General features: G+C 37.7%; 1 protein-coding gene across 2 annotated transcripts in view; it reads left to right on the forward strand.

Annotated features, from left to right (window-relative positions):
* The window catches only part of MID1 (midline 1), a 142,668-nt gene that overhangs the window by 94,175 nt on the left and 21,418 nt on the right, over positions 1-27,075 (forward strand). For both annotated transcript variants that reach the window (XM_008926812.4, XM_018084387.3), the window contains exons 3-6: positions 5,080-5,175; positions 18,046-18,153; positions 21,269-21,417; positions 24,811-24,938. In XM_008926812.4, the coding sequence (XP_008925060.1) occupies positions 5,080-5,175; positions 18,046-18,153; positions 21,269-21,417; positions 24,811-24,938 (481 nt within the window). The remainder of the gene's footprint in view (positions 1-5,079; positions 5,176-18,045; positions 18,154-21,268; positions 21,418-24,810; positions 24,939-27,075) is intronic.

Below are 27,075 nucleotides of genomic sequence, written 5' to 3' on the forward strand. Positions count from 1 at the left end.
TCAGTGAAGATGTGCTTGAATGGACTGTGTTAGTGACAGGGCGTATATTTATGATCTCTAGCCAGCCTGCATATACTAAAGACTGATCTGCTATGTCAACACCACTCTGGTTACCTTGCTAGCTTGAGTAAGTTAGGATGTAATCACATTTCTGCTTTACAGTGTTTTATTTCTCATCTGTTTTACTGCAGTGTAACTGTGTGGCTTTTGTTTATAAACTTTAACCAACTCGATTGGAAAATACATAAGCTCTGTTTAAATTTGACCATTTGTAAAGAGGTGATGGAAGGGTGGCTGTGGTTCTCAAGAAACCTATATTATTACTAAATTTAATTTCCAGTGTGCAAAGTTGTTTTCTTCTTTAAACCAGGAGGTAGTCACAAAATATGCCTTACTCCGGTCAGTTTTACACCAGGATCAAGGAAACGCAAACTGCAGTCAGTGTTTGCTGCTGAAAGGCTTTGATCATGATGGATTCAATGTAAGTGGTGATCAAGGCTGTTGTTACATATACTATCCTACAGTGTGTGAGTCTTAGCATATGCTGCAGTTTCAGTAGACCAGTTCTCACATCTTTCCAGTAAGCAGTGAGCCAAAAAATCAAATGAATACTTATATTTACCAATGGCAGGAACAATAATATTTTAATTAGAAAAATACAGTTGCTTTATTTCAAATGGAATTTAAAATCTCAGTGTAGCTGATAGCTATGTTTTATTTTGTGGCCTTTTGAATAGAGAGTTTTATGGAGCAGAAAAATGCTTCTGAGAAGATGATCTCGGGACTGTTATTGTTTTATCTGCTGTGATGTAAGGCAGGAGCACACAACTCAGCATTTTTCTTCTTTAGAATCTTACATTAATTTATTTTGACAGTATTTCCAATCCATATAGTAGCTGAGGACTATCTGTGCTACCTTCCAATTTTAGACAAGCGATGCTTTGCGTGAGACTGTTAATTTGGCAAAGGGCATGGGTTCACATTTGGTTTTCATAGACTGATAGATTTAAAGGCCAGAAGAGACCACTATGATCATCTAGTCTGACCTCCCACTTCAATCAGGGCACAAGCCTCACGCAATCATTACTGCAACATGATCATTATTTGAGTGTGAGCTAGACAACCGCTTAAAAATGTGATCAGTCCTGAGTTGCCTTCCTCTAATTTTTGGCATTAATTTTTCCAACTTAAACTCTAGTCCCTGGATCATATCATTTTATAGGCATGCAGAGTCAAAATGAAACACTATCCTTAACTGTCTTTTTCAATTACGTCTGTGATTTCATCTACTCAGATTTTTCCCAAGATTATAGGAATATTTATACTGTATAGTTGTCAGACCATACTAAACGGACAGTAAGCATTCTTTTCACTTTACACTGGATGTTGTAAAAACAGTTTCAAAGCACGCATGGATTGTCAAGATCCTGGGCTAGTTCTGCATTGGTAAGTCAGGAAGCATTCAGCCTTGCTTTTGCTTTTTGAGAGCAGTTTACCTCTACTGAGTTAACATGTGTGAAGCCTGTCCACAGAGCAAATGCACAGCAACTATGGTGCTTCTTTAAATAAAAACAACCCCAGTGTTTCTAGATCAGTTTTTAATAGACATATAACAATGAAAATTAGCAACTGACAAAAAAAAATAGATAAGGAGAGGCAGGTGCAAATGTTTAAGAAATTACAATTTACCTGGAACATTTCCAGAAATACAATTGTAATTTGGTTCACTTCACCTAACAGAACAGCAGTAGAAGGTTAGGTGGGAAGAAGGAAGATATTTTGAATAAGATTATTCACATGTATTTTCACATGTACTCATCATAATGTGAGAGCACACTTTCTTCAGACTTAAAACCTGGTTACAATTCACTCTCTCAGGAATTCTGGTCTACATCAACTGGATCAATTTTCTAAGATGACCAGAGCTCCAAATCTAGCATTGTGGTTTTGCACAACCAAGGAAGTTCCAGGTGCAGATGTGAAATGAGGTTGCAGCATTTTAGAAAGTCTGTGAGCAAACTTCTGCTTCTGAAATTTAAAATGTTCAGGCTTTTTCTGGGTTCCCCTATGTAAAGACAGAGGGCAGAGCTCAAATTCTGCTTCTAGTACCTACTGTCATGTGGTAGCCAAAGCGGTACCATGGTCTGTATAGGAATAAAATAGGGGAAAGTGCTGGAGGAAGATACTGGCAAGAGAAAATCTGCATAAACATACTGCAAGAATTGATCATGTTTAATGACCTAAAGACTTTCAAGTCAGGCCACTTTTAAGAGCTGCCATTCAGTACTGGCCTAGTGAAACTGGAAAGATTAATTAATTTCAGTAAGCAACACCAGGTTCTTGTTATCTTGTAAAGCATTAATATAAACTGTTCTTAACAGAAGTTTAACAAAATTCTGATCATTCTTGACTTAAAAAAAACCAATCCCTTGTATGGAAACAAAATTCCATTTGTTCCAGATGAAAAATTACAAAGTTCAAGGAGCTAGAGCATGGGAACTCCAGACTTTCTAAGGCTATTCACTTATTATAGTTATCTACCATTTTCATAGTCAGAAGATGCAGAGGATATCAAGAGACTGTGTGAAGCCATAATAATATATATGGGTTTATGTTTATATTCAGTGGATAGGAAATTTATTCTAAGATTTTGTTCTTTATCCAGGATATGTGTTCAGGAATATAGATTATTATATCCAGGATCTGAAAATATCATGAATATAATAATCTGTATATAATCTATGGGTCAATACATTTCTGTTTCAAAGCAAAATACTGAATTTTCAGGTATTAATGGCCTTAGTTGAAGATCACGAACTTTCAGTTATCTAAAATCACTGCAATGTTCCATAACTGTACAAAATTAATATATAATATTAAGAAGTTATATAAATAAAATTTCAAGACTATTTGCACATTTGGATCGTCTTAAGGAACTGTTTTTTAAACACAAAAGTTATCTGATACTGTAACAATATATGGTATTTTGACTTTGCATGAGTCTCAGCCCTACAAAGGGACATCTGACAGCACAGCAAACATGCCTTTGCAATTAAGATTGTTCACAGTACAGCTTATGGAAATCTAAGATACAGCTCAAACAGTTCAGCAAGGATGCCTATTCTTGTTACTCTTTGTTTTAATGGGCTATAAAATAAATGTAGTGTAAAAGGTATTTTTACAGCCAGTGATACACAATATGCATAACTGTGCTGGGAAGAAAATGCCAAAATTATGTGTTTCAAACAGCTACCACCCTTCTCGGAAGGGTCATATATGTAAAGCCATCAAAGTCTTGTTCTTTCCTTAATGGAACAGAACTGACTGCTTCTCTAGCGCTTACGGCATCAGCCCTGGTAAATGCCAAAATACATATGATTCAGCAATGAAATATTGCCATCTTCATTTGTTTGTAGCCATATGCAAGAAGGAGTAAGGAAACTGCACAGCTGCAGAAAGGGAGGGCAAGGAACAAAGTGTTTTAAAAGATCATGAAATTGGCAGGGAGTAACAGCACAAGAAAAAACACACACACACTAAATGCACTAAATGCATGTATGGAGGTGGTCGTTGTGGGGAGGATGATAGAAGTCAGATGAGTTACTGGTAGCTGCAGGCACTGAAATGATAGAATAGATACATAGGAGGGAAAGTAGTAGTATGAAGAAAAGAAACCCATTAATAAAAGATGAGGAGGGTTGAAATGAATGAAGGCTCTGCAGAGACACTACAGCCCTTCTTGGGAGGAAAACACCGCCCCACTTCTGGTATTCTTGTTCAATACTTCCTAGATGCCAGGGACTGCTTGGAGGACAAAACACACTTAAAAGTCAGAGACTGTCAGCTTGTCAGGAATACTAAGCAAGTGACTAGTCTCACACACTTATATAGGTGAATAAGAAATAGCTTGTCATGCTAGAAGTCTCCAGTTATGTCAAAATTACATACGGCCCTGAAGTTACTGACATAAATGAATGTTTAGAGTCAGAACTCTTTTTAATGGCTTGCTTTTTTTAATATACTTAAATTATATTTACCAGATCCCTTTTCATCTCTGTGGAAACTTTGCAGTTTTTGCAAAAACACAGACCTTTCCATGCCCATGTGCTTCCAGAAGCTGAAATTTCATGTAAAACAGCAGCTATCTCAGATGTGTAGTAAAAAGTGAATAGTTAGTAGCTGCAAGTTCCAGGATGCACAGTAAAGTCCTGGTCCCAAGGCAGCCAGACCAGGGCGTGGGTCACAGGCATCACAGACCTGCTCCTCACATGCCTGGGTTTCCTTTCTGTAGGAGGCTGAAACATTAGTCGCTAGATCTCAATCTCATGTGCAACTGCAGAGAGCCAGGATGCAGGTTCAGATCCGTTAGCTGGAAAGTTCTCTTTCTTCCATGGCTGAAGATATTTATGGCAGCCATAATCAGTTGATAAAACCAGACACAAGCCACAAGTTCTCTCTAAAGAACAGTTAGTGAAGGCACAATCTGTGAGCAGATACTTCATTCTTCTGTGTAGAAAGGAAGCTTTTCTTTAGAATTATTGATTAAAAAACATAACTGCTGAACTAGGGGATTAAATCAATTATATCGACCCCCTACAGTACTGCAAATCCCAAGAAAAAAGTGCTGACCTGTCTACTGGTCCTTATAAGTACAGTTCCAAAGGGGCATGTGCTCAGAGACCTCAGTTAGCTGCTGGCTTTTAAATTCATATGTTAGACTGAGAGCAGGAAATAAGGAGTCAAAAATGTTCTCAGTCAAAATAAGCCACTTCTTTTGGGGAAATGTTTAACTTTTCCTGGTCTTTTCCTTACTTGTCTTTTTTTTCCTCCTGACTAAAACTAATTGCTTAATCTAGTTTTTAGTGGATCCTTGGAAAGTCTGTTTTCTAGCACTCATTCTTATCTTGAACTTTTCTTCTCTCTTGTCTCGCATAGACAAAACATTTAATCTAATCACACATATAATGGAATATACCAAAATGAGTGTCTCATGTTCATACCTGTATAATTAGATTTTTCAAATATTTACCTAAACATTAAATTCTTTGAAATGCTAATGTGTTCCTTTCTTTTTAACAGCAAAATTTGGAGAGTAACCTCACCAACCTTATTAAGAGGAATACTGAGCTGGAAACTCTTCTGGCGAAACTCATTCAGACCTGTCAGCATGTAGAAGTAAGTACTGAACTCTGTTTGAAATAGTTATAAACCTAATTACATTCACTCCTAGTATTCAGGAGCAAAAGTTTAAACAAAAGCAAACAAACAAACAAACCACAAAAAAACTAAAACAAACAAGTGCAGAACTGAATTAAAATAGTGGCAAATTGACTTGAAACTTTTTCACTGATAAATGGTATTATCAATACAGATGACCTCCTTTACATTCCTTCCTGTTCTGTTTTTATTATGGTATGTTAATATAGCCTCCACCACTACTACACTTGAGCACATCACCTATTATCTGTAACATGTTAATTTTTTTGGGTCCTTTGTGATTAATAGTAATATTTACAGGAAGAAAATTAAGGCAAAGAAATAGGAACACGCAGATCCACAATCTACATTTAGATTTCTATTAGCCACTGTTTTGTTGTTTTGTTGTTTTTTTTAAATCAGAATTAACTATCTAAATACATATATGGCATCAGAAGTCATACATGAAATATATTTATCTTCCAGAGAAGACAGGTGCTTACAGGCCTTTGAGTTCCTTCACTTACATATTCCACTCTGAGTATCACAGGAAATCTTCAGTATGCAGAGATCTGAACCTATATTTCCCAGATATCTGGGGGATTTTCTAGATGTCCCTATGGACATAATAATTCAGCCATGGGAGTGGACACAGGAAGAGAAGAGTGTCCAAAACAGGTTCTTGTTTAGCAAAACTTTTCTTTTTACTTTTTGCCATGGAAGTTCTCCATAGGGCTTCTTATTTTCTCTCTTTTTTTTTCAAACTAAAATTCAGCAATCTAATTAAGCTTAAAAGCAACTTTTGTTTTTAAATAGATTCAAAGTCACATCTTAAAAATTTGGCTTCTGCTTAAGTACCTTGTTGAGTGTGGTAATCATAGAATCTTAGAATTCCTAAGGGTGGGAAATACATCTTAAGATTGAGTTAACCCAGCACTGCCATTTCACCTCTAAACCACATCCCCAAGTGCCACTAATGGCACATGCTGCATTAAAAAAAAGAGACAAAAAAGCTCACCCAAAAAAAGCAAAGCAAACAAAACCAAGACAACAACAAAAAAAACACCAAACCAAACCAGACAAACAAACAAAGCCAACCAACCAACTATTCTTCCAAAGACACTGTCTTATCAATTTTCATATCTGCTCCACAGCTGTGGAGCCTCACTAATTTCTTGGAGCTCAATAAAACCATTAAAGTCTATCCACAGTATCAGACATGAGGTGAATGATTTAATTTCTTTGTATAGGCACCAATAACACCAGGCAGAACAACTGGAACGACTGTAGTAGGTAATGTGAGACAGAGATAAGGCACATTTTCTTCCTCTGTGTATAAATCTCAGAGCAAACCCCACGAAGCAGATGGGCTCAGGACAGCATAAGGCCTCTTCTTCAGTGATGGCCTATGTCCAGGATGTGCTAGATTTGCAAAATTTAAAATTGCTCCTCCATCTTCTCTGCAGTTCTGCAATATATTACCAACTCTAAGGTTTAGTATTACAAAGAATCCAACTTGTTCAACTGGTAACAGATGCGCTACTGTCCCTGGAGTCCTGTTGTAGAAAATTTCTCTGTAGACGTAAAGCAATAGCAGCAAAGTTGCTAATGAATTCCTACCATGTTTTATTCATCAAATTAGTCTAATTAGCATTTAAATTAGCTAAATATTAAGAAATGAGCTTCAGTCAAAACCCTGGACCTCGGCCGTGCTGGAAATCTGGCAAGTGGGGATGTTGGAGTAAACTTTAAAGTTATCTCTGTTCCTCAGAGCTCTGTAAAAACCTCAGATATGATGAGCATATCTCCAGCATTAGGGACACTGTGGCTTAGATAGATTTTTAAAAAGTCAGTACACTCTTTCTTTTTGCTTCTTTGTGATAAAAGTTTATCCCAAACCAGGAACCCAAATGAAGTAAACAATATATTGGTTGAAACATTAATGTTACAAATTTAAAATTACAAAATATTAGGAAAGGAAGTGACTGTATTAATGTTTTCTTTTTCATTTTTTGATACAATATATTACAGATAATGATATAAAATACATTCTACAACATTTGTAAACACGTGAAAACATAGGCAGTACAGTTTAAAAACTACTGTTACATACTTTGATTTTTGTTACCTAATTTGAATAAATTTTAATGTTGATTTAGATTTTGGGGGGGTTAAAACCAGTTCAAATAAAAATAAAAGCTTTTAGTTTCACATATAGTTTGAACTCTGAAAAACAAAGAAGGAAAGGAAATTATTATATCTGTGTTAAAGTTACCAAGTTTTTATTAAGGTATATATAAACTTGAAAAAGTTATGCTAACTAACATTTATTTGTAGCTATCAACAGTAACATTTTTTTAAGCCTTTGTCATGTCGTAAGCCAAAAAAAACGGTATTACATGAAAAATTAAAAAAGAATGTCTTTGGATTTTGATATGGAGCAGAAGCTGATGTTTCTGAAAATGAACAACAAACAGACTCTGTGTGTTTTGAATAAATTAATCCTTGCCAGCCAAACCAAATGTTGTCACAGAGCCACTGTTTCTCATCAACTATGTGAGCTGTCAATGGCTTCCCAGCAGATGAGTGATCCCCATACATCCTTCCCAATAGTAAGTTCTTTTATAGCAAAGGCCAAATCCCAATCACTCTGTGTTTTAAAACTAATGCTTATTCCTTTATGAAAGAGTTATTTTCACTTTATTCTTACATGAGCAGGAGAGCACTGATCGGCAATGTGGGTTATGGAAGCTGAATGCCTTCCAGCCACTGGGGAGGGTGGATCTGGGGTGACCTCTCATCACAGCAATGGAGGCCTAAATCTTAACTATTTTTAGATGGAGTTTATCAATTTATGATGGGATTTATCCTGATCTTGGGTGACGGAAGAAGTCTGCTTCCATTCTTGCATTCTGTGAGTGGTTCTAGTCAAAACAGCAGGAAAACTTTTGTGAATAAATCAAGCCAAACTTGTATTCTTTACTGTTTCATGTACAGAGAGATAATATTAAACATTTTATAACAATAATAACAATTTTAATACCTGAATATCTGATTTCATGCTTAACATGGGTGTATAGTCTATGCTAATAGTTTATGGTAACAATTTTTAAAATACCATTTTCTCCAAAGGAACCACACCCTGAAATGTGAATGCTAGAGACTGTAACAGTCCTTTCTGTCCCAGATCCTTCTGTTTCTTTGCGTGTACACTGATACACAGGGTTTTCTCATCTTTCAGATATAACCCTAACATATTTTTTGTTTTACACTAATTTTTCCGTCTTTCCACTCTCCCTTCCTCTGTAATCCTGTCTGTCAATTCTTGGTTTTTCAGAAACCCCAAAGGCTGTTAATCAGGAAAGTTTTTGTTTTCCTTCCTAGGAGATGATGGCAGGTCCACACTCTCCTGGTTCTGGCCAGGCTGCTTTCTGCAGAGCACGCCCTCACTCAGGGCAGTTCTCTGGGTTGCCCCTGCTGAGGCAGCTCTGCTCCCTGCTCTCTGTAGGGAAGGCAGCTGTAGCTGCCTCCCCAGGGGCAGCAGGCTTGACTGCATAAAATGATAAACTGTTTCATGGGATTAATTATAGCTTTCTCCACAGACTGAGAAAATTGAACGGAAATGGCCACAACACAGATATATATTTGTTTGTATTCCTAGTCTGCAGCATTCGCACATCTCATAGTATCTGTAGAAAACTTTTTTAAGAGCATTTAAAACTGTCTTGGATAATTTTATCTTTAAATTTTGTGCAGGAGCCTTGGACTAGTCTTCCAAAAACACTGTTGTAAAATTGGGATTGACGGGTTTAGGATATGGCAATACAGGTTAATCCCTGGGTGGTAACATCCCTGTGGTCATACCAACCCACTGCCAGGTTTCCCTTCCTCCTGCTGTGTGCTGAAGTGGCCCCAGTGTGGCCTTTAGCACACATCCCCTGCCTGTGAGTGACGCAGCACTGCCACCCTCCCTGCCACATTCAAGGAGAGGGGGGCTGCACCCTGCTCTGATTGCCTGTGCCTCTTCCAGCTGTATGCAGCTCCAGATTTAGCCACTTGAATCAGGGAAGGATATAATGCTGCAAACACTTAGGTTCTCCCCTTGGTTTTAGTGTCACAGGTTTCTCTGGCTGACAAAGTGGTATGTCACAGCAAATTTGCTTCTTTGTCATAATTTCCATTCTATGAATGTGTGAGGTTCCTGCAGAGGTTTTTCAGATCATGGCATTCATTGACACAAAAAAAAATTTGAACATCAGTCTCTTATGCCAGTTACTTCTTTTCTAAGCAATTTGAGTTTTGTTTCTGGATTTTTTTCTCATCTCTTCTAGGAAATATATGATTAAATGTCTGTTATACAGTCAATGTCATGAATCTTCTCATCTGTTAGGCAGAAACATAATCTGAACTCAGCTTGAGGAAAAATTAGAGCAATTATCTAGGGGGGAGGGGAAAGGAAATAGGTTTTGCTTGTAGGCAGCTTTATAACATCTGTATCTCACTCTTTCTCTTTGTTCTGTTTTGTTTTCAATTCACCAAGCATCATAGGAAGCAAATTCTGGACACCACTGCAAAATAATTTTTGATTTCATGAAGAAGAGAAGGCATTTTCCTCTGTGTAACCCTCAAACTGCTGCATCCTTTCCTTTCTGTATGTAGTGGAAATGCTCAGTTTCTAGCTCACTTCTAAAGATCGTCAGGCTAAATCTCAGCATAAAGTTCCCAGCCAAAAAGTGGTTTTGTGTGTGTCAAAATAATAATCACCTGCATAAAAAGTAGTACATTGAAAGACCTTTTATTTCACTGGCACAGATGCTCAGCACTCATACATATTAGATATATTTTAGATCAGTGTAACAGCAGTATTGCAAAAGTGATGAAGGTGGCAGCACCTGAAATTTCCTGCTGTGGCCATTTTTATGTATGACTGATCAAAAAGAGATGAGCCAAATGGTAACACTATAAATAATGGAAATTCAAGTTTCTGGTAAGACTTCAACTATGAGACTGCTCCTTCAAGTTTTGTAGCAAAATGTCTACATCAGCTTGTGTATGAGATACATGCAGCACTTCTGTTACTTGAGGGACAGCAAAGTCAAAACTCATGTGTCAACATGGTTCCCTAAGGACACTCAAAAAATAAAGAGTCTTTGTGGCAATAAAAAGCAATGAGTATCCTATTTTCACTATTTTTCATGGTACTCGTTCCTTGAGATTTGGGATTATTTTAGCCAAAACTCAAGTAAACTGAGAAGTTCTCAATAGGAAAATTTAGTTGGAAAACCTGTATGTAAAATCTGGTGACTGAACTGCAGCAAATGGCCTTCAGTCATACAAAAGTGGCCACTACTAGTTTGAAATAAGGAATCTGCTTTGCTGGGGATTCTTTTTAGGACAGGGCCAATGGGTTAGATAAGTGCTTACCATCACTGTGAGATGCATGTGATAACTTGGCAGATAACTTGGAAAGTAGCTGCACTGAAATTTTCTTTTTCTTTTGCCCCAGCATCTTCCATTTATGTGAAAATGCTTGTTCAGCACCTACATTTATTTGCTATGTTTAAGTGCTAGAAGTAAATGACATTTTTTGATTTCTGAAATAGAAAAATATGACTTAAAGGAAGTCAGGAGTTCTCACTCTCAATAAGAGACTAATTAGCAAACTTCATGATGTGCATAAAACCCTAGGGAGAAGTTCACAGCATTTTTTTTCCTTGTAATGAGAGAAGGTACAAGAGACACTTTCTCTATGAACATTATTTTGATGAAATATATGGCATGATCTCCTTTTAATTTCTAATTACTTTCATTCTACATTTAATTCCACTCTCACAAAAGTTGAATTAATTCAGTGGAAATCTCAGGTAAGCTTTAGGCAGAGTCTTAAATTTATATAGCATTAGAAAAGAGAAACTTCGGAAATAAAAACTAACAAAACATGCTGCATGACATATGGCAATACAGAATATTCATTCAAGGATGTCCTAAGTTGCATGCCTAGTAAGCCGTAGCCTAGTAGTCAAATACTATTTCCCTAAAGAATTATTAAATTGATTTCACAAATTACTAATTAAAAGTATAATGGGTTCTATATATACATAGGTCTGCAGCACTTATGCATACATTTTATGTACAGATTAGGCACCTGCTGGAATACATTATTGCACCTACAACCGTTTTGTACCATCTGTAAATTGGAGTAATAATTATGGTTAAGTGTCACACAGATTGTATATAAGCTAACAGCAGTGCTTGCCACTGCCTGTGAAGGTGGCCAGTTCCCATTCGTTCCATCTCTCTCTTTGTCTCGCATCCATACATATGTATGTGTTCAGGTTTTTGTTAAACTGATATTCTTGCAAAACTTTGTCCTTAGACTAGTAAATGCAGCTTAGTTCTCTCTTAACCACCGATTAACTAATGCAGCAAGTAATATTTTGTGCCTGCCTTCAGAGACTGTAACTTGTTAGTCAAAATGTTGTCAAGTTATGGAACCTTCTATCTCTGAGACATTTATCTTCATGGGAACAAAATACTCATGAGTTCTTCCTTTTTCTGCCTAACATAAACAGGAATTAGAGCAACAAGGAGGACAAAGGTATTGTTTCTCTTGTGAGTATGTTAAACACAAGGCTAAAGACCCTGGATCCTGGATGAGAGTTTTGAGTACTGTATTAGTTACAAGGGCACTGGTTTCATCTTCATTAAAGGGTGGGCAGTCCTTTGAATTGCATTAATTATTTTATAGTTTTTGCTTTTCTACCCTAAATGAAATGTACCAAACAGAATATTTTGTTCAGCATGGAACAAAGGTTTAATTTCAGCAGGGAAAACAAAGTAAAAAATTAAATTAATGAAAAAATGTTGTTCAATTTAAAAGTATTTTCATTGTTCAGGTTCAAAGAAAGGCCTAACATAAAGGGCAAAAATAATGCATGAAAATAATAATATCACCTTTTTCCTGCATCTTTAAAACCCACATCCTCCTAGGGCTTAGTTTCACAAACAGCTTAATCTGGTCTTAAGACTCATTGATGTCAAAAGTCTCCCCACCTCTGTTTCTGCCCTCCCCATTGTGCTTCTCTACCTGCTGCCCTTGTGTCTGTGCAACATCCACATCAGCCAGGTGAGCTCAGCCCAGACATTGCTCCACCTGGCTGCACCAACTTCTGAAGAAGGAAATAAAATGGGGAAGACCTTTGCAAGTTGTGAAACCATGGTTTGTCTCACAATAAATGCCTTTCTCCACTGTGCTTTCCTATCCTGAGAAATGTCAGCTATAGTTCCAGTATGATGCTGCATTTGTATTTTGTAAAAACAATACTTGTTTCATTGAAGCAAGCGTAGTCGATGGTATTTACAGATATCAGCATAATCATCTCTGGAGTAGACCTTTATGAGAACTTTCCAGATCATCCAAGTTTATTTTTTATATTTTTAATGGGATTAGTATAAAAACAATTAGTTGGTTTAGGTTTTTTTTCCTCCATGAAACTTCTGGTTCAGTTTTGGTTTGTGATTAGATTGTAAATGTCACTAGAGGACTGCTAGGTATCTTGCTGGTTAGTTTCTCAACAATGTGTTTCAAAGCGCAGTGAGACAAAAAACTTTAAAGTAATATTTTAGTTAGTAATATGAGTATTTCAGTCTTCTAAAAAGGGTTTGCTTTTAGTCAAGATTGGGGCAGATAGTCTTATCTGCCTGACCCAAAGTGGTTAAGCTATCCTGGCCTAATCGATTCTCCATTCACACAATTCCTAAGTAGCCAGGGTAAACTGGCATATTTTTGTACTGACCTTTGTTTAACCTGCTCTGAGACTGCCTCTAAACACAGGTCTCCTAGTTAGAGATAGATGTGGAATGCAAACAAAAACAAAGCCTCTGGCACACTTGAAATGGAAGATGACCGTTTCTTTTTCTTTTGCACCATTTCAGAATAAAGGATTTGTCGAAGATCCATTTAGATGGCAATCTGAGTAATACCATGTATTTCCAAAGGCTCAGTTTGTCATAATAGACAAAATCAGATTTACACATAGACTAGACAAAGTCTGAAAAAGTTATATTCCAAGAGTTTCTTTTGCTCTACAGAAGACTAAATTGAATAATCCGTAATATCAAACAGGGATATGGAATGAAGGAAGTTTGAATTCATGACCCTCATTCAACCTAGCCATCCATAAAAAGAAAGAGAAGAAACTTTTTCATAAATGTGCATTAATCATTATCCTTTGTATTTCTATTAATTAAATAAATGAAACATGGACAATTTTAAAATATTACTTCAATGTATTGTGGATCTATGAAGAAAAGTTTTTCCCTTTACAACACAGAGGAAAATAGACCTCTCTCTTTAGAGGAGTATAATCCTTTAATTCTTCTAGGGATTCTAATCCAAGAAAATGTGTTCCACATCTACATGACAATGAAGAAAGTTTTCCTAGATAAACAGGTACCAGCCATTATATGTAATCGCTTTAGATTTTTTTATCCCAGTTTCTGAGCTTGGTGTAAGAAGGAATTCAGGCTCAAATCTGGAGAGAAGTATATGACGATGTACAGTTGTTGAGTGGAATCCTACCATTTGCTTTTCTCATGTTTTTGTTTTCTTGTGAGTATACAGTCATTCTATAACTATCAACTCAAATGCATAAAGAAAAATTCATACCTCTTCTTTACCTGCATACCCACAGCTACAAAGAAATTATTTTTTGAGGAATTGAGACTATTTTTATATCGTGAAGCTGAAACTCAAATGCATACCTCAGTTTCCAAAGATAAGGCTGTTTCTACCACCTACTTTCTTTCACTTTGTATAGTCAGTGCAGGACTAGTAAATAAAAATTGCTCTGGTTTTGATGAATTTGTCCCAGTCAGTGTAGTCTTAAAAAAGCAGGCCACCTCTAATTTAGGGTGTCTTATTTTGCTTGTCAATTAGAGATTATTTGCCAAAAAGACACATGAAGATTTCCACTTGTGGACAGTATTGCCTTACCCATAAGGAATCTCAGAGTGAGAGTTTTGTTCCTGCAAGGAAAATTCTGCTGAGACACTACAAAAAATCCTTTTCTTCAGTATATTAGTTGATGAAGTTTTTGTGGGTATGACTTTAGCCCTCTGACTGTTTGCCTTTGAATTAACCATAGAAGCTCCACTGTAATCTCGAATCTTTAGCCATGCTGTAGTGCTGTGGTTTCTCAAACATCTGCTGGGGACTTTGAAACCACCACATTCATTTTCTTATGACCTAAGCTGCAATTTAATTCAGGTCTCTGAAGATGAAAGCCAAGGAAACCTCTACAGAGAGCAGAACACTTCCAAAACAGTTCTGAGGCTGTGGAGATGGGAACAGCTGGCCTGCTCTCCCCTTTTGGTTGGGAGGGATTGTTGTTTCCAGGTCCCTATCAGACATCTGAGGAACCCCCATTTTTCTTTTTTTACTACAACCACTTCCTGAGGCGAAGTGCAACAGTCCCTATCCATCTGCCCGGAAAACCTGGAAAGAAACTTGAAATTTGTAAGGGTTTTGTTTGGGTTTTTTTTTCAGTAACCTGTTTGAGATCTTTGCATATTATAGAAGTAGGAATAAATTCCCCTCAAAAGCGGGAGGACTAGAATAAGTTCTTGCTTACTTGTTTGTAGACGATGTCATAGTTCTTGCTAAATCATTACTAAGCCTCTGTTTTTTACTGTGGAAAAATGTAGAATGTAAAACCTCAAATATTTTCACCAGACAGAACTTGCATTCCTTGGCCAGCCCCAGCTGGAAGTTATTTTCAAGGTTGTTGTTCATCAAAGGACTCAAGCAGAAGGCAAAACCTTATTCTGGTATTTCTGTAGCACCTGTACAGTGGAGCCCTGATCCATGCCTATGGGTCTTTGGTCTGACATATGACTCCTAGGAAACAAAAAAGTAAATAATATTCAGTGGTAATCTCACAAATGGTCCCTTTAGGGCCACAGCTAATATAGTGCACGTAAAATTAGGCATGTGCTCAATTATAAAGTTATTACTCAATCAGAGGTTTTGTAGGCTGAAAATGTGATTAAGGAGTATTTCAGCTTGAGAAAAGCCTTGGATTAAATGTTGGGGTTTGGGTTTTTTCATACAAAGCTCAGATGTATCATATAATTTGGGAATATTCCTTTCATTTTTAATAAGCTTGTGCAAGCTATACAGTTGGAAATGTCTTCAAATGAAGTTTATAAAAGAGTGTACTATTCAGATTTCAAAGAAAAAAAGAATTCTGCAGTCAAAGAAATCCAAAGGTTTTTTCCCAAGCATTTTGGTTTTCTAAGTCTAGGGCTTTTTAAGTTAAGATTCAATTAATACATTGTTATTCAAATCAACCAGAGCATTAAATGAAACAATATTGACTTAACCTTCCTGTTACTCTATGTTTCATGACAGTTATCCCAAAAATTAATTAGTTCTGCTTGACAAAATGAGTTGGTGATGTAAGTGTTGCTAGAAGTAACACTTTAAGTGGAAGCTACTCAAAAATCCCATGAAGTGTTACTGTAATTAAGTGCCAAAAGTATTACCATAATTAAGTGCTGAAGTTGGCTCTGGTGTGAGCTGACCTTGGTATTGACCCAGGAGTTATGCCTACAAGCAGTGGATGTGATCACTGCCACTGGCTAAGCCTGTGTAGGATTCCCCACTCTTCGGTGGAATTTCAGTCTACTTGTGAATCTGAAGTCAGGGCTGGGGAAACTAGCACACTGAACAGCTTGTTGAGAACAGCCCTGCAGAGTTTCGTGCTTGAAGCAGCCAAGGTGGTGGGACAACAAGGAGAGGCAATAGGAAGGACAGTGCTGACTGATTAATTTTTCCTGGCTACCTGAGCTGTCAGTGGAGAGACACTGGCACTGCTGGAGGCTTTGGGTGAGCTGCTCAGTGGTCTGTCTCTCCTCATGGACTGTGGTGAGAAGCCAGGCATAGCAAACAACTAACCTAAGGAGATAGGTAGGCACCTAAAACAGCACGGTGGAAGTTTCTTCATCTTCACCTCCTGCACGCTGATCTTTTCAGCACTTACAGTTACATCAGACCCCTTCCAGAAACAAATGTATTCTCTCTTCATTATCTTGATATCTAATTAATAACTAAGCTTCTAAAATGTGCAAACAAACCTTTATTTTTTGAAGGTTTGAGAAGGATAATCCAAAACCTTGATGAAAGCAAGCCTTTGCAAAAAGTCCCCTCTTTGCCTGGAGGACACTGTGTATTTCACATAAGGAGGTTATTTGTAAAATTGGTCCTGGTCCAAATTTAGATATATAAGCATTTGCTTAAGCTTAACGAGCTCCATAATGTGCTTACAGGTAAATGCATGTTTAAGCACATTGTTGGAAGGAAAAAAAAAGAATGCTGATGCAGATCAAGGGGCTCATCGGACTGAAAAAATAGCCAAGGGGTGAAATACAGTTACTTGTCACCTGAAACTATTGCCTGTTATTGTTCACCACTGATTCTTACTAGCACAGTGGAAAAGGTGACATGGCTGTAGGGGCAATTAGCCTGCTTTACCTTCTTACCCTCTTTTACTCTTAGCAAAGTGCAAATGGAAACATAGCTCTGAAATCAGTCCTTTCAATTTTGCTTTATTCTAGATATGATTAGACCTTTGTGCCTTTTTCTCTGACTCTTTACACATACATGTAAGCTAACCATACTACTGCTGAAGGGGAAGTACATTTTCTTGTTGTACAAAATGATGACTTTTCACCAAAAAAATCAACCTCCTCCAGAAAAAACCATATTCATCTGAGAATCAAAACTTTTCTACTATCAGTTTTCTTGTTATTTCTTTTACAAAAGTCAACTTTTTCCATAGAAAGCTAATGTTCTTTGTGAGCTTTTTTGCATTAGAAACAGTTTCATTGGCTCATATATTTATACTTTAGAAAACTACATGAGCACATCTATTATTTTCTGTCTGATTCACTGTGGAGATAAAGTGGAAATAACAAAGGCAGTCAAGACACATGACTTGGTATTGTCACTTGGATCTTTGGTAGTTTGAAACTTTTGGGAACCAATATGTGGACATATATGGGTATCATTAGTTCACTTCCTTTCCAGTAAAAGAACTTGGGGTCATTAAATGCAATTGGAAGGAGGGAGGTTCAAATCCCTCTAAAGAGACAGTTGCTCACTTTCCTCTGAGTTAAACTGTGGAGCTTATTGCTGTAAAATGGTGCAGATACTTAAAGTTTCCAGGGGTTGAAGGAGAGACCAAATAAATCCATGTAATATAATTCTTCTGAGGATTAGTAATGATGTACAAATTGTGTCTGATTCAAGAAGACTCTGAGCTCCAAATGGTTGGAGGATGAGAAAACATTCATGGGAGTCATCATACATGTTGGGACTTTTTCCTTACATGCTTTACTAGCAGATCCTGGCACTAGCAGCAGTGAGAGAGGGGATACTGCACTAGATGGATTGTCTGATCCAGTACTCGTGCTCTTAAGTGCACTAGTGTTCACTGCAGTCCTTTATATGGCTGGAAACTGTGATGTGTTAAGCACATCCTGGAGAGACGTCATTTCTCACTGATGTGCAGTAATGACTCAATACTCACAGGACCAGGCTTTTTCACTTGGGTTAGAAATACCTGATTATCTGTTTGCAAGTCCTACCTCCTGTTAAAAAAGACATTGAGACTCAATTCAGTATTTCACAAAATACAAGAGAGAGAGAGGAGAAAATAACATACAGGTTATACACAGAAAGAGTAAAAAAGTGCCAAACACAACATTTTTGAAATTACAATTTTCAAATTAGAAAAGGGGAAAGGAAAATGTTAAAAACGGTTTTGTTAATCATCTTTTTCTTTGTAGGTAAATGCGTCCCGCCAAGAAACCAAACTGATGGAAGAATGTGACCAGCTCATTGAAATTATCCAGCAAAGAAGACAAATAATTGGAACCAAAATCAAAGAAGGAAAGGTAAAAGCTTTTCTTCTTTAGATCCCAAGCAGGTCAGTACTGCTTCCTTGGGTTTACAGCTTTTTTGACTGCAGGTACTATTAATACAAAATTGTAAAAGTTCTTATGTAGTCCTGGGCTACTGTTACTTTCATGTAAAGAAGAATGAAATACTTGAAAAATTAGTATGCTAGACCTCAACTGTTTATTTGGCATTTCTCTTACTAAGTGTAATTGTGTTTTTTAAGGATGAAAACAGACATGATGTCACAATCAGTAAATCACAATTAAATTATGTCTACTTAATGATTCCTGAACTATGTTTTATGCCTGACAGTTTTTCCCCCCCAGTTTTTACTTTCACAAAATGTCACAGCATTTGGAATCATGTCTGGCAATTATCTACATGATTTTTTTTTTAGATAATTTCATTATTTATTCAAATACTATCACATAAAGATTTTATTCCAGTCATTGCATGTGTGTGTGTAATTCATGTGAATAGGAAGTCTTAATTTATTTACAAAAAAAGATATTAAAAAACATGCAAGAAATTAAATTGTGTGCATTTCTAATTCCTGAGGTTCAGTGATTATTCGTGGCAAACATATTGAGCAGGAAAAATCTCTGATATTTAAGTTTCAACACATTTTGCTAGCTGTTAACTCCGAAATGCATTACAGTTGAATTAATATTTTTATTTGCTAGGTGCACAGTATTTACTCTTTAACTGTTAACCTAACTAAGTCAAATATAAACTCTTCTTGTGTGGGAAAAGCTCAGGAAAGGAAGAAAGTCAAGAGCAGGTTAAATGGTTTATGTGGCTGTCAAGATATTCCAATTAAGTTGAAATGAAAAACCTGTAAGCAGGGGCTGACTTAAACATTTTTGAAGCCACAGGTCCTGTACACTGCATGACAGAACCTGAATTTCCTCATGCTGTTAACAAAATATAATTCCCTTCAAATGGAATAGATGGTCTTCTTCATGTTTGCTTCAACTCTGTTTCTCTGTGCAGTGAGACCAGATGTGCTGCCAATGAAGTAGCAAACTTTCCATTCATTTGGATTTGTGCTATATGCATGATTGTTTTTAAAAACTTTTCTTGCAAAGATGTATTCTAATGTCCATTTAGCATGGAAGATTTACAACACATTGACTCCAAATTTATTTGAGCAGAGCTGATATCAGAATCTGTCCCCATTCTTTGTTCTGCTTTGTTGAGCCAAAAGTGATATCAGTGGAGGTCCAGTAAAGATCTGGAATGCTTTGACCCAAATGTTGTATATGTTGAAAGATTTCAGGGGTTCAAGAGACTCATGTGAAAAGCCACAGAAAATTCTGCCCAATGTATCTTCTTTTAAGGGGGCCTTTCTGGAAGGTAGGGCATGACAGATCTCTCTGTAGGACTGTAGTTACAGCTACAGAGCTAAAAACATTCAGGTATAAAGTTCTAGCTGTGTCTACAAGCCTGGAGATTCAGCCTTGAAGTCACACAAGTGTGAAAACCCGGTGCAGCTCCATCCTTAATCTCACCTATCACTTGAAACCTACAAAATCCCACAGATCTTGTAACAGGAAAAAAACAAATATCAACTAGATAAGATAATTTTAGGGCAGATTTCATTCCTACCATTGCAGAAGTGGGTGGGGAGTGAGTGAGATGAGACTCTTCCTTTTACAATTTATCATCCATTATCTTCTTGAAGAAGATATAAAAAAAGAAGCAAGCAAGCAAAAAACATATGTCACAAATCATAACATGCCTGCTTTTGACTGCAAAAAACTCACAAGGTAACATTTATTTCAGTTCACTGTTTACTTTTTAATTAATAAGGAGATGAGCTTCTTAACACTGCAATGAACCTTTCCTGGTTAGACTGGTGTAGACCAAATTGTAATCTCCGCAAATGCACAGGCAGAGAAAGCATTATGGCATTAGTTCATCCTAGAAGCTGGTCAGATCATTAGCATTATTAAAATTCATGCATTCCCAGCATTTTCCCTGCTTTGTTGTTTCTATCTTTAGAAGAAATACTAATGTTACATGACATTAGTCATTTGGCCAGTATCTTTTTTGGAAAGTTTTTCAAAAAAGTTTATTTTCCTACTTATTTCTGTTGTCAGATAGGTATACTAAGTCACCCTCATTTATGCTTAGGATGCAAATATATCTGAAATTTAACTTAGCAGCTTCATAGCTTGTGCCGTAATTCCTGAGATTGGGAATGTTGTCTTGATCATAAATTTGAATATTTCTGCCAATCCACTTTGTTGTTAGTTTCCTCATTTTGAATGTAACTGGCTCTTAATGTGCCTTTCTAAACTCCAGAATTACTTAATTTCCTTCCTATTTCTTACTCCTGTTCAAACTATGGTCCTGATGTGATAACAATGGAAAGGACTCCCAGACCTTTCAGGAACTATTCTAGTTCCTGGAAGTTTTGTTAGCCAACATTGTCTTTAAATGGAGGATTGACTGTGCCCTTTCCTAACCTTTCAGCTAATGATTACAGTCACATCTACTGTGTTTATCTCCAGCACATATGTTTGCAGTAATAATAATCATCTCTCCAGCACTACTGTGCTTTTGTCCAGTTAAAAATATCCAACAAGAAAACACCCTGTTTGACTAAAAGGACATAATGAGAAGGTCAGGTGTGTCTTCTTAGTAGAACTGAATAGTCTTTTTCTGTTAAGTTATATTTTAAGATTATTTCTTTTTATGAAATTCACTTAAGTAATAGGAAAAATGTAGTTAATCTATAAGATGTCTTTAACACAGATCTCATAATTTCAGGGAAATGGTTATCTAAATAGCCCTTAGTTATCATGTAAGCAGAAATTACCAGGAAATTACGTTCCTTCTGCTGGAAAATAGGCCAGCTGTGCTTGTTTTGGCTCTCTCTCTTTGTTTTCCATGTGGAAAATATTCAAGCAGAAAGACTGTGCCTGTCCCTTACTGAAAATGTTGCATGGCTAGATGGAATTCCCCACAAAGCTTGTGTGAAAGAAGCTCTTGTCACCGAAGTCATTTGTCTTAACTCCTCCTTTGCCAAGGTTTGCCTCTGAAGTGCAAATACAATCATGATACACACCTTAGAGATGTGACTGCTTTCTTATGTTTTCACTCCAGGTGGTGAGGTTGAGAAAACTGGCTCAGCAGATTGCAAACTGCAAACAGTGCATTGAGCGCTCGACATCCCTCATCTCTCAGGCTGAGCAGTCGCTGAAGGAGAATGATCACGCTCGTTTCCTGCAGACAGCTAAAAATATCACTGAAAGGTAAAGAAGATATTCCTCTTGATAAGGAGGAAAACCTCACTTTAAGGTTGTTGAGTTGTCATAATTTCCGTAGTCTTGTCACACCACAGATGTGGTCAAAGACAGAGCAGTAATTGACACACACTCCTAAGACACTACTTTGTGCTGTACCAGAGTGGGAAGAAACCTTACTGTAATGCTAAATCAAAACACCCCTTTGAGGAGCAGTCAAAAAAAGGTGCAAATTAAGATTTAGAACAGTTAACAGCATGCACAAATGAAAGAGGTAGAATGGTTGCCAAGCAGATGTCTGGTACTAAACACACCAAAAAAAAAAAAAAGGTTTCTGGAGGCTGAAATTCCTACTTCATGAAAAATTCTGAGATTGAGAAAGAAGTCAGGCAGGAAGTACCTTCCTTAGAAGAAACTCGTAATGGTCTTAATGGATACATATTTTTCACCAAATAGCAAACCACCATGCATCTTTGAAGAGATAGAGATTAAACAGTCTGAATGTCTGGAAGTTACATCAGTTACTGTGTTGGGTCCCTTGGTACAGGGAATTTCTATTGTTTTTAGGGTCCTGGCTTCTTTTCAACATGTCATATATATCAAGGACCCCAAGAAAAGGACTGTGCTATCAGAAATTTTCAGTGCAATGCTGTGAATGCTGAAACATTCCCACTGAATTTCTGTAGTATTTTTTGATGAAAAAAAATGTTCTGTTGGAATTATCAGCTGTCTGGCAATCAATCAATAATATTTAAAAAACAAACCACAAAACAAAACAGGGAGAATATCTCTGAACAATGAAGAAGAAAACCATCAAAAGTACACTTATTCATTCAGCTATTTCTTTATTTCTGGGTTTGCATTGTATTTTTACATTGTCCAGTCAATTCTCCCTGAATCCAAAGCATGAAATTCCCTGCTCCTATTATGTATTTTTTTAAGTCTACCACTTACTGTGGTTTGCTGTATCAGTCTTCAGCAAAGCCATCAACACTGGGTTGTTCATTACAGTTTCAGAGAATTGAAAATCTGTTGAAAAAGGCAAGGCCAGGCAAAGCAGTGGAGAATATGTGGTCTTTCAGACTTAGAGCCTAATTCGTATTCTGTCACCAAGCTACATTGTGGCATCCCAGTTGAAGCTAGTAGTAAAACTACCATGAGTACCAAAAGCGAAATGTGGGGGTCTGTCCTTTTTTCAGTGTTCAGCAGAACCAGCAGTAGGGCAGATACCTGTGGAGACACAGAGCTTTTTAAGTGACTACCAGAGAATAGTCAGAGAAGCTCCATTTTGAACTTGTAAAACATGAACAGTTGCATCATAAATACAGTCACAGGAGAGACACTGGGAGAGCAAAAATGAGACAAGCTGACATATGGGCCCAATCAAACTTAATTCTTGGCTATCACAGATTGCTGTCTGTAATGAGACGGCTGTGAACGCCCTGCAAATCAGGGAATCATTTCAGGCAGTGAATAAAACCAAGGGTAAAAAAGCACCAAGTGCTTACAGACAAATTGCAAATGGAAAAAGATACTAAATCAGATTAATAAATTATTCCTCACAAGTAATTCTTAGTTCTCATGTGGTGAGCAACATTTTGTCTGCTTTTAAACTGCTCATGTAACAGTTTCACCAGGGCCCTGAGCTCCAGCAGCTAAAGCAGTCTCCTGAAATCATGCTCATTGCATTTCTTCATCCACATATTTCAAAGTAATTGCGGTATAATATTCTCTGTTGTAAGCACAACTGGTAGCTATGCAAGCAAAGTCATTACACACACTCTGATAATTTAGGCTGTGCATTATTTGCAGTGTGCAAAATGCGTTTATCCCAGAAAAACCCTTTCCAACCAAGTACAGCGTCGGAACAGAAAGAATTACAAAATGAAATTCAGTCCTCTGAACCTAATATTGTGACATGGTGTCTGAAATTGTGAATTGTTGAGCTCACCAAAATCTGAGTGTAACACATGTAATCACAGAGCACCCTTTGCATGGCCCCAAATGACAGTCCAAAAAGGCCTGGTGATACAATCTACATAATAAATATGTGCTTTGTGGAGGTGTTTGAATAAGCTCTTACAAAAAAATAAAGAAGTATAAAAGCTGAGAGAATTTTTCGCTTTAAATACATGGGGCAAAAGGCACTTCAATAGGGTTCCATAAGAAAAAAAATCTGTCCTAGGATCTACTTTTAATTAATTTCTACACCACGGTTGCAAGAGAAACCATGTTCAAAACTGTATAACAAGAATTGCTGACTAGGAACCCTCCTCAGCTCAGTTTCTGAAAATTATGCTGAAGACAATGAGATGTACAGATCAGTTTTTGACTCTCTTAACTGTACTTTCCTAAAATACTAAACAAAAAATATATGAAAAAATAGTCCTTAGTAAACATTTGTCTCAGAGCCATTTCAATTCTGTCTACGGAAAAAATACTCTGATTTGGGAAAATTTTAGTTGAAGCAATCAAAATATTTTTATCTGACACGTCATGAATGACAGATAACAGACATGCATTGTGTGCATGGTTGTCTGTTTATCTCCAAACTGAAGCAATTGACCAGTTTCTAATGAGGCTTAGTAATCTCTTTACCTAAATCAACTGAACCTTCTGTAAACATATCCAAAATCCAGCTCTTGAGAAATACGCATTTTGAGATACCAGGCTGAAGGATCTGAAAAATCCTTCCTGATGGCAGTTTTCTTGTGAAAGTTCATCTCTTTATATTAGTACAGCAGGACAGAGAAAATGTGGATGTAGCTCCTGAAATGAGGTAGGCAAAGAAACCTTTTGTTTTTGGAGGAAATGCAAGTATGTACCCATGCTTTTCAGGGAAAAGCCTTTCAAAATAAACTGTGCTGACATCTATTTGTTTTATCTCCCCCCGTGCCTTTTGAAGTTAACAGCAGTGTGCTGTGCTGAACAGCTGAGGAGGTGTGGGGATCTGCACCAAGCCCTTGGGATAGCAGTGCCAAGGAATGCCTGGAGCCAGAAACTGCTTGGAAAAAGAAGGGTTGGGAGAGATGCAGCATCTGTCAGGATTGCTTGAAACACAGATAATTATGGTGCTATTGCTACTTTGGTTCAACGGATCATTAGAAAGAACAATTCAAAATATATTGTTGCCTAACTAATATTTTTTTTAAATCTTCACTGACACTGCATGTTAGACCAAAGTTCAGTAATAAGTTTTTATTGGAGATTTTGCTCTCAAAAATAAAAGTGTTAGGACAAGCTCCTAACTTAAACCACATAAATAAAATACACATAAAAGTTTTTGTCAAGCTTTTTGAGAAAAAAAATCAAAATGACTGTGATAATCATATTGATCAGGTCAATGTTGACATGAAATTTATTGTGTCTTGAGTGCTAAAAGAGTTTTTCTTTTCATTACAGGGTTTCCATGGCAACTGCATCCTCCCAGGTTCTAATTCCTGAAATTAATCTCAATGATACTTTTGATACTTTCGCACTTGATTTTACCAGGGAGAAGAAGTTGTTGGAATGCCTTGATTATCTTACAGGTACTTTTTTTATCAAGATGCTATATTATATATTCATCATAAAAAAGTAGTGATAGGATTTTCTTCAGTCTTCTCCATGGTCCCAACTTTTGCTAACTGCCAGGGCACTCTCACTCCGCCTCTTCAGTAAGGGGAGAAAATAAGATGAAAAGCTCATGGGTTGAGATAAGGACAAGGAGTTCTCTCAAGAGTTACTGCTACAGGCAAAACAGACTCAACTTGGGGAAGATAAATGTAATTTATTGCCAATTAATTGTAAAAGTGGGACACTGAGAAATAAAAATATATCTGAGAAAAACTGTCCCCCACTCGGTTCTTCTTCTTGGGCTCAACTGCTCTCCTAGCTCTTCAACCTCCTCCCCACAGAGTAGGGGTTAAAGTCAGTTCATCACACATCACCTCTGTCACTCCTTCTTCCTGATGCTCTTCCACTACTCTGGCATGGGAATCCTCCCATGGAATGCAGTTCTTCATGAACTTCTCCAACACAGGCCCTTCCCACAGGCCACAGTTCTCCAAGTGCTCCAGCATTGGTCCTTCTGCCGGATGCTGTCCTTCAGGAGTGGACTGTTTCATGTGTGGGCCACAGTTCCTGCGAGAAAACTTGCTCCTGTGTGGTCATCTCTCTCAGGCTGCAGCTTCCTCCAGGGCATATCAACCTGCTGCAGTGTGGATCTTTCACAGCTGCAGGTGGATATCTGCTTCACTTTAGTCTTCCGTGAGCTGTAGGGAAACAGCCAGCATCACCTTAGTTTTCACCACAGGCTGCAGAGGAACCTCTGCTTTGGAGCCTGGAGCACTTCTCCCCCTCCTTCTTCCCTGACCTTGGAATCTGCAGGGCTGTTTCTATCACATTTTCTCACTCCTCTCTCTTCCAGGTGTTGCACAGCCTTTTTTACCCTTTCTTAAATATATTATCACAGAAGCACTACCAGCATCAGTGATGGGCTCAGCTTTGAGCAGTGGCAGGTCTATCTTAGGACTGTCTGTGTCTGACATGGAGTCAGCTCCTGGTCTTTTCTGACAGGGATCACCTTGTAGCCTAGCCACAACCAAAACCTTGCTACACAAGCCTAGCACTCTCTCCCTCTTAATTCTGAATGTATTACCCCTAGCACCCCCAGAATGCCCCAGGAAGCATTAGGTGCTACACAACACAACTGGGATGCGTTTCCTACCTCTTCTCCTTGCATTCCTCCCCACCAGAGTGATGAAGTGGGAGTGAGAAATGGTTAAAAGCCACTGCAGCAGAACGAAAGTGAAAGAACAGCTGCAGCTCAGTGTGGAGCAGCCAGAGGAGGGAGAGCAGGGACCAAACCCCATTTCCCAGAAGGTGGATGCTCCAGGTGTTATCCTCTCCCTTAGGGCTGCAGCAGATTGCAGCCTGGCAGAGTTCCCACGAGCAACCTGAAGCAGTTCAAGTAATCAACATCACAGGCTCAGCAACAAAAGATGTTTTCTCGTGTCAGTGACACTGTATTTCCCCCATCACAGAACTGGAGGATCTTGCTATATCTGGGACTAGAGAGCACACAGTGCACACGCTGCCAGAGTGTGGGTTGAGTTCTCCACAGAGCAGAGCCCCACCTCACTTAACTGAGATCTTTGGTCTGAAGAAGCCCACAGGATTAGACCCTTACTGAAAGCCTCAGTAATGTGCACTCTCAGACTGTACAATGACTCATAAAGAGAAACAAATTACTGTAATTTAGGATGTTTTGATTTCAATGCCAGAATTAGAACAATTCATTCCATTTCAATTGAAAACAGAAGAAACATGTGGTAGGTTTTCATTTCGCAGTGTTTTTAAGCATCTGCTGTTAACAGCAAGACTTTGCAGTGAAGGGCACAAAGCACTTTGACAAAAACACTTGGAAACACTTCCTGGGTCCATTCACTTGTCCCAGTTTGCAGTTTGTACACCCATGTTAGTTCAGGAGAATGTGAGAGGGTGGAGTCTTTTCATTGCCAATCAGTGTATCTTTTCCATGCAGAGTGCTGTCTACTGGCTTTTCTTCAGAGGAAAGGCTGAGAAAGTTAGGGTTGTTCAGCCTGAAGAAGAGAAGGCTCCAAGGAGACCTCATTGTGGCCTTTCAATACTTAAAACATTTTATTAGGACCTGTTGCAATAGAACAA

The sequence above is a fragment of the Manacus vitellinus genome, unplaced genomic scaffold, assembly GCF_001715985.3.
Source record: "Manacus vitellinus isolate BGI_N305 unplaced genomic scaffold, ASM171598v3 scaffold_7_pilon, whole genome shotgun sequence".
Classification (NCBI taxonomy): domain Eukaryota; kingdom Metazoa; phylum Chordata; class Aves; order Passeriformes; family Pipridae; genus Manacus; species Manacus vitellinus.